Below are 15,441 nucleotides of genomic sequence, written 5' to 3' on the forward strand. Positions count from 1 at the left end.
ACTCGCATGCTTTGGCAAGACGTCGTCTCTTCGGCGTATCGCCAGAATACTGATGTACAAACGTCAATTCTGTCATTGTTGTGCCATTGGTAGAATCTTCTTTTCATGGTGACCAAGAGGTGGTCGGACATGGGATGGATTGTGGTCTTAGGCGACTGACAAAGCGGGCGAGCGCGAGTTCTTCGTTCCTGTGGCGCATCATCACGCGCCACCTACGACTCTCGTACACAAACCACCCCATCGACGATATCACCTTTCTGCATCAATATCTTTGTTGACTTGAGTCAGAATACGATCAGACTATGGTGTAAATCATCCCGGTCATCTGGCTGTACATGTCGCCATGCTAGCACAACGCCTCCTCGTTACTCCCGCCCAGCGCGTCCCATGGCGGCGAGTCCCACGATATGCACCGGCACTACGACATACCTCATCAGAGGCTGGCGAGAACAATACCGTATGGCTTCTACGCTTGTATTGTTGTCGCGTTCTCTGCTAATCCTTATAACCATTGCCTTGTAGGGACATATTTCGACATCTCCTAGCGAAGGCATCATATTCTTCAACAACCTACTTCCCCTGAACGCTCAGTGGTACCACAGACTTACAGGACTGCTGGATAGACGACGTTTCTCCGTCTTGCAGGACCACGCTAAGTTCGAGCGGATAGGCGCGGTATCACCCACCAAAGTTGTGCATGATGCTGTCCAGGGTAGCAAACTCGGTCTTGGTCATATCGAGGTGGTCGAGGTCCTGCCACGAGTCAACGAAGCCGGTGCTTTCTTGAAGTTCAGTCATGATGCGGCCACTGACGCAGCTACGGTCGCTGAGGCAGTCCGGCAGCATCTGCTGGCCCACAGTGTACGGCCATGGTGGAATCCCTTCACCAGTGTCAGAGCAAGCCTTGTGTTAGGTAGGCCCTGGGTGGAAGATCTGTTCCGTCTACCCTCCAAACGTGTCAAGGTCGAATTTCTGCCCTCTCAGCCAGGTGCTGAAGCAGCGGAGCTCAACCAGGAGCAGCTATACACGTTCTTTCGACCCTATGGCAAGCTGGCCGATATCGTCGCTCAGCCATCCGACTCGAAGGTGGTACCTCGCTATGCTTACTTGGACTTCTCGCGGACTGGAAAGGCTATCATGGCGAAGAATTGCCTGCATGGATACACAGTACCATCTGGGCAGGGAGGTGGCAGTTCTGGGACAATTCTACAAGTGACATACGAGAAGAAGCAGCGCAGTGGGTGGGCGAAAGACTGGATCTTCAACCATCCGCGGATCACGATCCCTCTTCTGGCTGCTCTAGTTGCCGGTATCACGGTCGCTATCTTTGACCCCATTCGTACCTTCAGCATCAGGACTCACATAACGCGTACTTTCCATCTCGAGGACAATGTCGTCTTCCGTTGGTTTAAGACGCAAAGCGAAGACTTGATCAATCGTGTCAAGCAATTCAGACATGGTATGGACACGAACGACGCTGGTATGCAGGTAGTCTGGGACGACCGAAAAGGCGAAATTGAGCAGATTCAGTCTTGGCTAATGGAGACCGCCGATACTTTCATCATCGTACAAGGTCCGAGAGGGAGCGGCAAGCGAGAGCTGGTCGTCGACCATGCGTTGGCGCATAAGCGTGCAGCTCACCGGGTATTGGTGGTGGACTGCAAGCCCATACAAGAAGCTCGTGGTGACGCATCTACCATTGCTGCGGCTGCTGCACAAGTTGGCTACCGTCCCGTCTTCAGCTGGATGAACAACATTAGCGGATTGATGGATCTGGCTGCCCAAGGCATGACTGGTGTGAAGGCCGGCTTTTCAGAGACTCTGGAGAATCAGCTATCAAAGATATGGAACAACACAGCTACCGCGCTCAAGAGCATCGCCCTGGAGAACCGCAAGAAGGACGACAAAGATGCCAATCTCAGCGACGACGAGTATCTAGAGGCTCACCCAGAGTGTCGCCCAGTCGTCGTCATCGACAACTTCCTCCACAAGAACAGCGAGGATGGAGCATCGCTTGTATATGACAAGCTAGCAGACGCCGCGGCTAGATGGACGACCACCAATATCGCGCACGTCATATTCCTTACCAACGATGTCTCCTTCAGCAAGTCCTTGAGCAAGGCGCTGCCGGATCGAGTCTTCCGTCAGATCGCATTACGTGACTCTTCGCTCGATACTGCAAAGCGATACGTGATACAGCATCTCGACTTCAGCACTACGGAGGAGAAAGTGTCTGGTCAAGATGGCGAAGAAGAGAGGAAGCTCACGCCAAGCCAGAAGCGCAAGGACCTCAAGGAGCTGGACGATGTGATACCATTACTTGGAGGCCGCCTCACAGATCTCGAGTTCTTGGCGCGGCGCATCAAGGCCGGTGAAACTCCATCCAAAGCCGTACACGAGATTATCGACCAGTCATCATCTGAAATCCTCAAGATGTTCCTGCTCCTCGGCAGCGATTCACGGGAGTGGACACCACAGCAAGCATGGTCACTTGTACGCAGCTTGGCCTCATCCGAGACATTACGCTATAACGAAGTGCTAATGCAAGACTCCTATGGCTCTGGAGGTGACAAAGCACTAGCCGCGCTCGAGCAAGCCGAGCTTATTACTGTGAATTCGCTTAATGGGCGACCATACAGTATTAAGCCTGGTAAGCCAGTGTATCAGCCGGCGTTTAAGCGTTTAGTGGACGATAAGGTCCTCTCGGCGAAGATGGATCTGGCTTTGCTAAGTGAGTCCATTGGGGCGGAGAATAAAAGTATCGATAAGTATGAGCAGGAGTTGCATTTGCTTGGGAAGCTACCGAAGCAGCCTGGTGAGTTGGAGACTAGGATACGATGGCTTTTGGGTAAGATCTTGACCAGTCAGACGAAGATCGAGACGTATGAGAAGGATGCAGCTGGCTTGAAGAAGATTCTGGCTAGCGAGTACTGATTGTGCGCTGAGTTTAGCGAGCCTGTTCTTCTGGATACCACTCAATTTTGTACATCGAGAGCTATCTTCTTATCCTTTATACCACTCAGTAATCCACTTGCCACTGGTCGGTTGTAAGACAGTCCCAGCTATCTTTTAGCGTAGTATTACCACGACAGTTCCACTTGCTGACAGCAGGGTATACACAATGTCTGCGCTCAGCTTGCACGATCCCAGTAGTCCCTACCTTGTCGCCGGAGTACTTTGTGCCGATCATGAAATCAGGCGCACGCTCGTTCTCAACCCATTCGACCAGACTCAACAGCACGTTGTGCTCGGTGTCATTGCGTCTTGTATCGAGCGGATACACCTGACCTATGTCCCAGGCCCCTGGCCCTGTCGAGCAGTGGTGCATGCCTGGGATGCAGAAAAGCCTGTAGAAGTCGTGCATGTCCTCGATCGAGGCATTCAGGCTCTGCTGGACACGAGTGAAATAACGAGCTGACAATGCCGACGTCACAGTCTCGTCGTTCCGACCATGATACGCAATCACTTTCCCACCTTTGACTCTGTAAGCGCTGAGATCGGTCTCGCCTGTGTTGACTTTGCCTGGGTTTAGTTTGATGGCATAGTCCATGTCCGTCTCATTAAAGTTGAGCCGCGTCCAGCTTGAGTCGTTGTAGATTGCTCCTCGCCAGAAGTCCTGTAGAATAGTATAGCCGAGTTGTGGTTGACCGGAGGTGGCATTGATGTTGGCCCTGTAGACCCCAGTATTGCTTCCAAGCTCAAAGGACAGGTAGACAATCTGTCCAGCTGTGTCGGCGATGGGCTCGTACGCGCTATGGACAGCGTTGACTTGATCTGGGTTCAAGCATACGGAGGCGTTTAGTATGCCTGCGCCACATGCAAGAATTTCTGGATCGAAGCGGAACATTGTCGGATCGTCGATGATGCCGTCAGTCACGCCATCGAGAGAATCGAAGAGTTGTATCTGCTGCTCTGTTATAGCTGCCCACTGCGCCGCATGAACATAGCGGGACGAGTTGATGTACGGCCAGCCGATTCGGTGGGTCAGGATACCCTTCGAGCTGACAATATGCAGCCAGTCGATACCAGGGCTGCCAGCAAGCATGCCATCGAAGTCGTTGGGATACAGCATCGCTTTCGAGAATGCTTGTCTACCGCCTGTAGAGCATCCCATGTAGTAGTTCGTGCTAGTATTGGCTCCATAGTACTGCCGCACTATTGCTTTGCCGACTTCTGCTCGACATGTATAGCACGGTAGCCAAAGTCGTTCAAAACCTAAGGCTGGTTAAGAAAGAAGTCGAAGCCGACACTTCCATTGTGTCCAGCATTTGTGCCGAATGAAGCAAAGCCGGAAGAGGCACCGTATTGTACTGTAGGGTAGTCTACGCAGCCACCCTCACCTCCATTGCCAGTCGCAAGCATACGGTGGTTCCATTGATCCGGGAGCCCGGCCTCTAGCTGGACAGCACTGCTTGCTGATGTTGAGATATTCGCCACGATACGGCAGAGGTTGGCTGTGACAGTAGAGTTTTGGGTCGGTCCTCCGCAGGACGGCACTTGATCGACGACTGTGAAGTTTGTCCCGAGCTTGTGGTACTCAGTAAGGATGACGGTCGTGTTCGCAACGTTCAAAGATGTTCTGATAGCCTCGCAAGCGGACTCCCCAGGGCTTGGTAGATAGCCTGGGGGTGAAGCAGCAAAGACAGTACGCAAGACTACTGCAAAGGCAGGCCCAAGGACAGTGCACTTCATGGTCGTATTGTTGGAAAGCTCGACAACGGATGGTGTACTAGACATGGGCTATGAGAGCCTTTTCTACTTTTCCATGCCTACCTTCGCGGGTCACAGGCATGATTACGATATGCATAAGCTTCGGCGTGTCGATAGCCTTACGAAAGGGGTTGGTGGGGGACTGCCGGTATGTGGATGCATATGCTCCTACCTGTAGAGCAAGGAGCGATGTATTGCTCTTGTTCGAAACCGAGCATGCAGATCGATCCTGATGACGCGGGGCTCAAGAAAGTGTCTCCTATGCAGCAAGAAATGCCGTGCCAAGACGATATCCATAATAACTAGTCACAGACTATTCACGCTCTTTAGGCTCGGCTTTGTAATCGTATCAGCTACCAGTGTACATTCTTTGTCCCTGGGATACCGAATGCGTTCGTCCCGAAGTTCAGTCATGATTGACAACTTCATAGCCACAACACATGCGCCGTCCTCTGGACACGACCCAGTAGCGCTGAACGCTTGTCAAAGGTTAACCAAGCTCAAGTCGCAGATCTTGCTACAAGCGCACACCAGCCTATCTTGCCAGCTCCATGGCTCTCTGCGGCGGTTCCGGCACATACTCATACTCGATATTCGTCTTCGGACCCTTCGAAGGCTTCTTCCGTGGCTTCGGTGGCGGCGCATCGTTCCTTTTCCTCTTCAGGCCTTCCAGCTTCTGCTTCAGTGCCGCAGCCGTACCACTGTCTCCTCCCTCCTCTCCATCGTCGCTCGCGTCATCATCGTCCTCGCCATCCTGCTCGTACGCACTGTCACCTCCCAGCCAATCGTCAAATTCCTCCATGTCTCCAGCTTCGTCATCCGACTCCTCGAGATCACTGACATATTCCACATCTGCCTCTGTCTCTCTTTCTCCAGGCTCGCGCTCATATTCGTACTCCACACCTTCTTCCTCCTCAAGTATGCCATCATCCAGATCCGCGTCCCTTTCACCTTCCTGACTCCTCTCCAGCCCACGCATGACCTTCTTCCAGACATTCTCCTCCACGTTCAAAGGCCGATCACCATAGGCACCACTTCGTAATCGTTCCACCAGCTCTCTCTCGATCGCACGCTCGATCTTGGCAGCAGCTTCTGCTTTTCTCTCACGCGTCTCTTCTCGCCGCCTGATCTTAGGTGCCATGCGTGTGACCATGCGCTCACCCAGTCGCTCTTCCTCCTTAGCTAGCTTCTGGGCTCGAACTCGGACTTGGGTCAGTCTTGTCAGACGCTGTTTGCACTTATGTAGCAAGAACTTCGGCCAGTATATCAGCCTCTCGTCGACCTGCTGAAGGGCTTTTGTGTAGTTGCTGCTCAACCGAATCTTCTCCCACCACCGATTTGGCAGATGCGATCGTTCGACAGTCTTGATGTATAGGTACAGTCTTCCAGTCGCGGGATCCGAGCGTATCGTGGCATATCGTGAGTTGGCCAGTGGACAGGATTGTCGGTTGCAGAGGCCTGTGACATTGTGTTCGTTACGGCAGAAGGTGTTTACTTGCTTTGAGTTGTGGTGAGGTAGTTTCAGCTTGAACGAGCAGTGATTGTGCCCGATATACTGCCACACTATCTCGTCGGATGCCATAATGAAAAGATGGTCAGTTGTGTGATTCCGGAGGTGTATAGCATTTGCTTCACAAAAAAGTTCAAGGACTTGGAGATCGACGAACTCTTGGCAAAATTTCACATGCCTTTGTCAAGGGTTAGGGTTTGGGTAAGAATAATTTACTTCGACATTACTTTCTAAATCGTACATTGCAGAGCCTGGGCCCGTTGAGAAGGGGCGCGAGGCGATAGGTGTCACTGATGGGCAATGTCTTGAAAGCAGGGAAGCAGTACGAGGAAACGCATGTTCATGAAGTGTACGAGCAGATCGCCTCACACTTCTCGTCAACTCGCTACAAGGTATGGTACACATGTTACTTCGACTCTTCAAAGAGTCAGAAATACTAATATTGACAGCCTTGGCCCATCATCGAGCGATTCCTTCAAGAGCTACCGGCCGGTTCGATAGGACTAGATATTGGATGTGGCAATGGCAAATATTTAGCCGTCAATCCAAACGTCTTCATCGTTGGCTCAGACAGGTGAGCACCACAGTACCGTCTATTCCATCCTCATTTCTTGTCATTGACCATGTCAGATCGTCGAATCTGGCTAGCATTGCATTACAGCATCAGCCACATTCGGTCGTGGTAGCAGACATACTTGACCTGCCTCATCGGAACGGGCACTTCGACTTCGCCATCTCTATAGCGGTGGTACATCACCTATCAACGACAGAGCGACGGCGGGAAGCCATTGATTCGATACTTACGACACTCCAACCAGATGGCAGAGCTCTCATCTACGTATGGGCGCTGGAGCAAGGAAGCAGCCGGCGCGGCTGGTCTGAAGGCGACGAGCAGGATGTGATGGTGCCGTGGGTCATGAAGGGATCGAAGAAGTCGAAGGTAACCAGCGGGCAAGCTCCAAGTGATCAGGTTGTCATTCACGGCGTCGAAGACAAGACATTCCATCGCTACTACCATTTGTACCGCAAGGGCGAGCTAGAAGCTGATGTTAAGGCCGTCGGTGGCGAAATAGTCGAGGCTGGTTATGAGAAAGATAATTGGTGGGCAATAGCAAGGCCGAAAGATGTCAAGTGAGTGAGATTTTGGTAGTCTTGCCATTGCACTCGGCTCGCTTTCATGCTGAGCGTACGCAAATTGGTATTCAGTCTGATTACGACTCTTCTTTCTTCTCGTCTGTTGGCACGCTCTTCTTCCCATCGCTAGGCTTGCTCGAAGTGAGATCGATGTCTTCCAGACTAGACACAATTTGCAGCCTAGCCTTATCATCGTCCGATACCACGGCATTCCCAGGTCGATCGAGCAATAGCACTTTCAGTTTAGCCGAGTCCGCAGCATCGTACTCCTTTACGTTGTCAGTCAGGAACAATGTCTCGGCTGGCTTCCACCTTAAAGCCTGCACGATCTTCTCATAGCTAGTCGCCTCAGCCTTCAGGCCGGCGTTGGTGGTGTCGAACCATCCGTCCTCGGTCATTAGGCCTCGAAGATCCTCTGTGCCTGTAGGTTGTGTGGCGGACGTTATGCCAGCATCGGGCTTGTCCTGATCCGTAGAGATAGCATCGTTCGTAGTCGGCTTGTTGCGACTACTGCGACGTGCCGCCTTCTTTGCTGGTTCAGCATTACCATCGTCAGTATTGCTCGCCGTTGCTGGCGAGCGTTTCTGGCCAGCTACAGCTGCAGTGTAATCGCCCACACTAACATGCTGGAACAGCAGCTTCTGCGCAAAGACGCTGCCGGACGAGTAGATGGCAAGACGGACACCATCATCCTTCCAGGCCTTCAGCCGTGGTGCCACATCCGGGAACAAGGGAGTAGAGTAGGCGCCAGACTTGTAACCGTCTTCCCATAGGTAGCCTTGGAGGTTCTTGAGGTATGCGACTTTGACATCGCGCTTTGTGAGACCTTCTACGTGGGCCTGCAGGGCCGCTGGCGAAGAGCGGTATTCTTCTGGGAAGGCATCACGGTATGGCTTGAAGCTCGCATCGTCCCACTCGGTGGCTAGTACGTCTGGGAGGGCGTTGAGTGCATATGGGAACTGCTGTTGTCAGTCGCCGCCCGCCTCTCAATTGGGTACCATATAGAAAACATGGAGAACTGCCGTGGCGTACCTACCAGCGTGTCCTTCACGAACGAGATAGGACAGATCGTGCCTTCTACTCACTTTCGTCAGTCCTACTCCCCAGAACCCATCTACACTCACTGCCGCATCAACCTACCGATATCAAGCAGCACATACTTCACACCCTCCACTTTGGGCATCTTCGCACTGTTGTCCAATGCCTGAAGCGGTAGGTCGGAAGATTAAACTCGATCGTGCCGTAGCGAATCTAGCAACGCCACATCTGCGCAACCTCCTGAAAGCGGAGCAGCTCGAGTAGCGGTGGCGGATACACTACTGCGAGGTAGAATTGTGTTGTGGAGTCTCATGTGCGTTGTTTCCGAGACGGGAAGTGGGCTTTCCGGTAAATACCCGACAACATGGCAGCGGAGCGGAGCGGGTGGGCGTTACTGGGGGTGGCGAATGTCTTTAATGTTGCGCCGAGAGCAGTAACAATGCGCGCAAATCTGGCTGAGGGTAGATAGTCGCACAAGATGCGGACTCAAAAGACTGCCTTATTCACTCCCTTCTCCATTCTCGAGCGCTATCGTCTTCAATCACGTTGTTGGCTTTCTCCCTGCTCGTTCTCGGCTATCAGAGAGGCAGTGGAGACTCCCAATAGCGTGCAGGAACTACTGCATGCAACGATATGCTTAACGCAAAAATCTCTGCGGCGGGCACGTTGTCTATAGGTGCTCAATCTGCCACGCGCATGCACGGCAGATCTGTCAAATAACTTGCATGCTTCACCGCTGTTCAGGAGAATTACATTATTTCTCGACCAAGAGGAGGTGGCGATTCTAGGCCCCTCCAGCAACGATTGCTGGTCCCGTGACTCTGAGCAACAAAGCAGTGTTTCGGCTCGGCTTCAAGCGGAACAGACAACGACGACAAGTCAAAGCGCCTTTGTTGTCCAGCTGATCTGATGATGGCGCAAGCGATAACACGTGTACCTACTCCCGTGCTCAGCGCTATCGGCTCATGATGGCAGCGCCACCAACTTGTTCGTCAGCTTTGTATAGGAGAAATTGCGACGAGAGCGTGAAAGATTGCGATGTGCTTGTGCATTATCATTTGGTCTGCATAAGCGACGCGAGTCCAGAGCTCTCACACTCGGATGAATTGTCCGACTACCGCAGCTCTATTTCACAAGCTGCATGCGGAGGTGTAGGACCACCAGCCTCTATTTGCTGAATCCGCCTGCAGCATCGTATCCGTTGTCATACAGAGATTTCCGTTGTGAGGGAGTGCCATTGGAGTGATATACACCGCTGCATATGGTTGAGAAACGATCGAGCCGTCTTTCATCTCAATTCGAGAAAGCAGACGACTTGGGCACAACAGCGCATGCTGTAGATTTACAGCGCCTATCGCACACCCCTGTCCGTCCATGAAAGAAGCCGCTGCTTTGGTAAGAGTTGCCCCAGCCTGCCAGATGTTTCGAAGCTTGTTGCTCGCTCAAGTCGACTGCACAAAGCCGCCGAGTACGTACTCGAGGCGCCCGTTTCGAATCATCAGCTATCGCGTGCTCCCGATATCGGTAATAAGCCTTCGTCATACAAAGGGCACATGCGTACAGCTGTCTTTCAGATATAGAGCCGTGATCAAGGTCAACATGACGCCTTCCACCGATAGTAAGGTCACGGTAGAATCGTAGAGAAACAACATGCATCACCTCATTGATCATGCGCTTCCAAGTTGGCAGAACGTGGCCATTCCGTTTCAAGGTTTAGTTCTAGCACGGGCCATGCTGCATATATAGCACCAAGGGCTCGCTTGACCAATAGATCAAGCCGACTAGCGTCAGCTTGCCTCCGAGCAGGTTCCCACTACTGCCCGTCAACACAACTCGACTCTCTGCATACCACACCGCTACAACCATCACCTTACCCCATAACCGCTGTATATCCTTTCCCTGAATGCCATCGACTACCTGAACTGACTCTACCGATCTCTGCCACACCAACTCGAAACACACCCTGTGTGTTGCTCCTTCCTTGTGTACTTTCTGCCCCGCGCCTACCGCATTCCTTCTCTGGCCCGGCGACAGTCTTGCAACACCAGGACTCACTACGCTACCACTTCGACCTACGACTTTAATCACCATACGACACACCACTTGAGCTCTTCGATGTAAAAGTCGGAACAGTCGGGCTTCCATACCATAACCCGCTACTCTCTCACATCATCAGCTCTCGGCATCCTCGGGAGGGGAGCGTCGTCATCTGATCGGGACCGGCTGCCAAAACACCTCCTGCCACAACACCACTCATACAACACCCACCAGCAAGCCTCTTGCACACCTAGCTCTCAGACGCCATTGATGAGGCTTTGACACCTTTGCAACTTCAGGCACATCACCTACCTACGACTCATACGACCCCACTTAATACTTGTCATCATATACTGCGACATCTACTTTCACTATCCTAACGCAATCACGACTCCCACCAGCTACGATATTACGCCCCTCGATTGTTAGGCTGAATCCTCTGCCAGCAGATCTGAGATCTCATCTACTTCAACTCCTCTCGTTGGACATACTTACACCTGTACCCATGAACATAACGACATTCTTTACATCTCTTTAAACTTATCTTTGCAAGCAAGCGAGCGTTGTTGTTACCTTGGATCGGAGTTTTGATCAACGGAGGTTGAGAGTTGAGCTGCTTGTCTTTCGGAGTTGCCTGGTTTTGTCAAGAAAGAGCATCTGCACAGTTGTTGCCTATACACTACCAAAAGTTTGCGAGCTTCCTGGTCACGCCTCTTGGACAACCCGCCTGCCTGCCTGCCTGCCTAGAATTGCCTCACGCGCCTTCTGCATCTGGAACTAAATCGAACCTTCTCTGAACGGACCTCAGTCACCCGAGTCAACACTTCGCAGCTGTACCTTGCCGCGAAGCCACACTTGGTTTGACCATCGCCTGCACCCATCGACTTTGTGCTACGTTGCTCAATGGATTGTATGCGAGATGGCTTCGAACAAGGAAAGCTTCTCGGCAATCGGTTTGTGACAACCTCACCACTCAACCATGGATCCTTCGGCTTGGTCTTCGCTGCTCGTGACACTCTCACCGGCCAAGACGTAGCCATCAAGTGCATCACCAAGCCAGGCGCCGCCGAAAAGTCGCCCTGTCCGGCCGCTATTGCTATCGACGAACGCTCCGAGGAGCTGGCCATCCACTCTCACCTCACTACCCACCCGAACATTGTCAACCTTGTGCACGACTTCGACACAGACAACCACCAGTACATGGTCTTGGAGTTGTGCAGCAATGGCGACCTCTACGAAGCCATTCGTGTCGGACGTGGCCCACTTGAGACTGGACATGTTCGTGACTTTATGCTGGAGCTCGTCAGCGCTATCGACCATCTTCACACCAATGGCGTCTACCACCGCGACATTAAGCCTGAGAACATTTTCTTGACAGCCAACGGCACGATGAAGCTTGGTGACTTCGGTCTGGCTACCACCGATACCTGGTCGACAGAGTTTGCTGTTGGCTCAGATCGCTACATGGCTCCAGAGCAGTTTGATGCTTCAGTCTATGGGTACGGCTACTCTCCAGCTGCGGCAGATGTCTGGGCTATTGGCATCGTGCTGCTCAACGTCCTTTTCCAGCGCAATCCGTTCGCGACGCCCACTCCCAAGGATCCACTCTTTGCCGACTTTGCTCGTGACCGCCAAAGCCTGTTCGACGTCTTCCCGAATATGTCGCAGGACACGTACAACGTCTTGGTGCACTCTATGGCCTTGGACCCTGCCAACCGTTCATTAGCTGGGGTTCGAGAGGCACTGAATAATGCCGTCAGCTTCACGACTGATGATGAGTCGCTCGATGACTTCTGCTCTGCCGAACCACCTCCTCTGGCACCCGTGGCCACAGCGGCTCGTGAGCCTCTGCGCACGCCATCTATCTCCAGTCCCAACAATGGTGATGAGTACCCCTGGACTTCTACAGTACTCAAGACACCTCAGCGTACTTCTCGACAACTCTCCACTATCCGTGACGAGGAGTCCGAGATGTTCCCGGCTTCTGTCAAGTCTTCCGAATGGCAGTATGTCGACACCGACGAGGCATCTCTGTCCTCCAACCTTGACTCTGGTCTCGGCATGTCCTACAAATCTGCCAAGTCGATCAAGTCGGTTGCCTCGAGGCCCTTGGCCAGCTTTGTCGGCTCGCTGCCCATCAGCTTCTCTCGCCCTGCCAACAAAACCTCATCGCCATATGGTGCTACTGGCAATGGGTTCTCCAAGAGCTGGAGTGACCTATGGGATGAAGATGAGGAGATGGAACAGCAAGAGCGGGTCTCTTTCGACGGCATGGACATTGAGCGCATGGACACCGCCAAACCCAGCACTCCTCGTCTCAAATCCATTCGCGAGGAGGACCGTGGAAGCGTCACACCTCGCCCGGGCTTGATTGAAGTGGATGCCAACCTACGTACGGCCACTGCCAGCCCACTGAGACAGCTAGTCGAAGCCGACAAGAAGAGCGACCAGTCTCAGTCACCCAAGCAGCGTTCGGCATCTATCATGGACAAGTGGGCTGTCCTTGGCAACTTTCGCCGTGCTCGTGCCGAGCAAGTCGTGCCTGTTGCTGCAGCACCGGTAGTATCTGCTCCTGTCGTCACTCCTGCTGCACCGACGCCGATCAGGTCGAAGTACACCGATAAATTCGCTGGTCTGACGTCTTTCAGCAGTGGCAAGAAACAGAAGACTCCCTCCCGCGAGCGTGCCACCTCTGGTACATGGCGCCAAACCAGCCCACAACGCTTGCGTTCCACCTCCGTCAATAACAGCCGTCTCTGGGAACGCAAGGACCCCAGCCCGACCAACGACGCCTGGGCACGAGCAGACAATTGGCGCGAGCACATGGGCTCGCCCGAGGCACGCAGGACCGGCCTACCATCACCACCAGCACCCCCAGCGCAGGCCCCACTGAACAGCGCTACGCATCACTTACGCAACTCCAACAAGACAGATAAGAATTTCCTTGATATTGAATTAGATCACGACGACGGCGATGATATGGAGTGGGTTGGAGGCTGGCGCGATTTCCATGTGTAGAACATGGCGGATCGTCCCAGTGCGCTCCACTTGTGGTTCGGCTCTCAGAATTATCTCACACCATGCTGAAGGTTATAGGAATTGGTTGGCGCTTGATTTGGATTTCTTCTCCTTTTTTGGTTTTGTCTCTGCTTCACCAGTATGTATCTATGCAAGAAAGAGAGCAAGCCGAATGGTGCTGGCTGGCAAGAGGAGGAGTTTTCCCCTTTGGTCATTGGGAATCGGATGGAATGGATGGCGCTTGCTGCACGGTGATGGTGAAGGGATGGACGATACCAATTTCAGCACATACGGGGCAGGAAACCAACAGCATGGGAGAGCAGCATGGATGAGAAACTTTGAGCCGGACTCGCTATCTGTAGTATTAGCTTTATAGCGGCGCGACTTCTCGATCTGTTCCTCCATCGGAGGACGAGATGCGTGTTTAATGCAGATCTACCCACTTCAATCATGGTTCACTCACCTTTTAAAGTGTTGCTGTGGTGACATGTGATTATAAGACCTGAATTAGCCGACGTTTCTAGGATGTTGCTGATGTCGAAAGGCTGGCCATGTCATGAGGCAGCCACAACCTCACCCCCTCGAAGCACAAGCTTCTGTGGGCTTCAATCAGCCTTGTCGAACTTCAACACCCCTCTGGCAAAAATCGAGTCCCGGTACCGTTACACACGTCGAAAACCTTGCACTGCTACAACCCGGAGAGACCACCACGACGCCTAGAACCACATGATCACCTCAGCGCTCAAACATGGCTCATCTCCTCGACCTGCCGGCCGAGCTACATGAACAGATATTACTCTACTTGCCTCTACGGAGCCTGCTGCTCGCTCGCTGCGTCTGCCTGACCTTTGATCGCGCCATCCTGGGCTCCGGGAAGATCCAGCAGGCGCTTTGGCTTCGCCCGCATTCTTCCCTGCGCATGGTCTGGTCGCCGCATCCCTCGAGGGATGGTAGGCCTGCGTGGGATACGGGGGATTGGGGGAAGGACCTGGAGGAGGGACGGCAGCAGCAGCAGCAGCGGCAGCAGAGGGAGGATCACAGTGGCGATAAGACAGGTCGCGCCTCAACATGGCTGATAGCTAACCCTTTCATTCCTGCGTAGGTCTTTCCCCCGCGAGCATTTCCAGAAGTATAGGCTAATGGACCTGGCGTTTCCATAGTTCTGCCGAGTGCAACGCAGAGCTCTTCAAGCGGCAATGGTACGGCGAATGTTTCCCGGAGGAACCTGCTCGCATCTTCGGCAACCCGGATTCATGGGCTCTGGCGCGGAGGCACTATACCATCAAGCCTGTCTCTTTCGATCATAGGAGGTATCCTTGTCGATTCTACATCGCGGGGCGGATCTACAGCTATAGTGACGCACCAACAATGAATGCTTTCCCGCGGTCGTGCGATAGGATGCTCATGACGCACCCACCTATGCGGAGCGTGAGTATCAAGACTCGGAACCAGCCTAGGCTCGTGGAGGCATCGGATGATGATGGCGATGTGGGTGGCATCACGCCAGAACATCTGGCTGTGGCGTCCTTGAGTGAGGTGAAGAGGGGTGCGGATGTGAGTATCATTGGTGGTGAGAAGTGGCGATTGCTTAGGAAGACGGTGGATGAGATTACAGGGTGGGAGATGCTTGATATTCTACTGGGCGATATGGATGAGGATGATGGGGATGTGTTTGTGCTTACGTATGCGAGGTGAGAGACGTTGGTGTAGTTATGTTGGTTGGGAAGTGGTCTGGAAGGCCCGTGGACGAAGAACGAGGGGTTGAAGAATCATCATCATCGTCATCATCATCGTGGTGGTCTGCACGTATGAGGGCGACCAGTCCCAGCTCGCTTTGCTGTTCTGTACCACATGATCGGAATTACAGCATCCAAGATCAGTGGCTCCCCAATTGGAGGAACGAGGGCCACTTCTCTAGCCCTCGGATGATATTGTAACATTAGCGCCAAGGCAATGAGGAGAGAGCAGCTGAAGGAACGGGATCGCGCTCTCGG

The 15,441-nt window shown here is 53.0% G+C and overlaps 7 protein-coding genes across 7 annotated transcripts; 4 read left to right on the forward strand and 3 right to left on the reverse strand.

The window, feature by feature from the left end:
• Nucleotides 1–343: 343 nt before the first annotated feature.
• On the forward strand, nucleotides 344–2,934 carry YME2 (mitochondrial escape protein 2; the record flags this gene model as incomplete). Its single annotated transcript, XM_064838614.1, has 2 exons — nucleotides 344–457; nucleotides 523–2,934. The coding sequence occupies 2 exons, from the start codon at nucleotides 344–346 to the stop codon at nucleotides 2,932–2,934; spliced, it is 2,526 nt and encodes an 841-aa protein (XP_064694068.1).
• An 85-nt stretch (nucleotides 2,935–3,019) lies between these two features.
• On the reverse strand, nucleotides 3,020–4,072 carry LTS14_005917 (uncharacterized protein; the record flags this gene model as incomplete). Its single annotated transcript, XM_064838615.1, has 1 exon — nucleotides 3,020–4,072. The coding sequence occupies one exon, from the start codon at nucleotides 4,070–4,072 to the stop codon at nucleotides 3,020–3,022; it is 1,053 nt and encodes a 350-aa protein (XP_064694069.1).
• Nucleotides 4,073–5,245: 1,173 nt separating this feature from the next.
• Nucleotides 5,246–6,292, reverse strand: mak16 (the record flags this gene model as incomplete). Its single annotated transcript, XM_064838616.1, has 1 exon — nucleotides 5,246–6,292. The coding sequence occupies one exon, from the start codon at nucleotides 6,290–6,292 to the stop codon at nucleotides 5,246–5,248; it is 1,047 nt and encodes a 348-aa protein (XP_064694070.1).
• Nucleotides 6,293–6,513: 221 nt separating this feature from the next.
• On the forward strand, nucleotides 6,514–7,355 carry TRM9 (tRNA methyltransferase, has a role in tRNA modification; the record flags this gene model as incomplete). Its single annotated transcript, XM_064838617.1, has 3 exons — nucleotides 6,514–6,612; nucleotides 6,670–6,794; nucleotides 6,851–7,355. The coding sequence occupies 3 exons, from the start codon at nucleotides 6,514–6,516 to the stop codon at nucleotides 7,353–7,355; spliced, it is 729 nt and encodes a 242-aa protein (XP_064694071.1).
• A 76-nt stretch (nucleotides 7,356–7,431) lies between these two features.
• UTR4 (enolase-phosphatase E1) lies at nucleotides 7,432–8,537 on the reverse strand (the record flags this gene model as incomplete). The annotated part of the gene is made up of 2 exons (XM_064838618.1): nucleotides 7,432–8,285; nucleotides 8,495–8,537. The coding sequence occupies 2 exons, from the start codon at nucleotides 8,535–8,537 to the stop codon at nucleotides 7,432–7,434; spliced, it is 897 nt and encodes a 298-aa protein (XP_064694072.1).
• Nucleotides 8,538–11,332: 2,795 nt separating this feature from the next.
• On the forward strand, nucleotides 11,333–13,447 carry TPK2_1 (cAMP-dependent protein kinase catalytic subunit; the record flags this gene model as incomplete). Its single annotated transcript, XM_064838619.1, has 1 exon — nucleotides 11,333–13,447. The coding sequence occupies one exon, from the start codon at nucleotides 11,333–11,335 to the stop codon at nucleotides 13,445–13,447; it is 2,115 nt and encodes a 704-aa protein (XP_064694073.1).
• Nucleotides 13,448–14,195: 748 nt separating this feature from the next.
• Nucleotides 14,196–15,142, forward strand: LTS14_005922 (uncharacterized protein; the record flags this gene model as incomplete). Its single annotated transcript, XM_064838620.1, has 2 exons — nucleotides 14,196–14,545; nucleotides 14,608–15,142. 2 exons carry the CDS (start codon nucleotides 14,196–14,198, stop codon nucleotides 15,140–15,142), a joined length of 885 nt encoding a protein of 294 aa, XP_064694074.1.
• Between the last annotated feature and the right edge of the window lie 299 nt (nucleotides 15,143–15,441).

The sequence above is a fragment of the Recurvomyces mirabilis genome (assembly GCF_035927965.1).
Source record: "Recurvomyces mirabilis strain CCFEE 5264 chromosome Unknown scaffold_14, whole genome shotgun sequence".
Lineage (NCBI taxonomy): Eukaryota > Fungi > Ascomycota > Dothideomycetes > Mycosphaerellales > Teratosphaeriaceae > Recurvomyces > Recurvomyces mirabilis.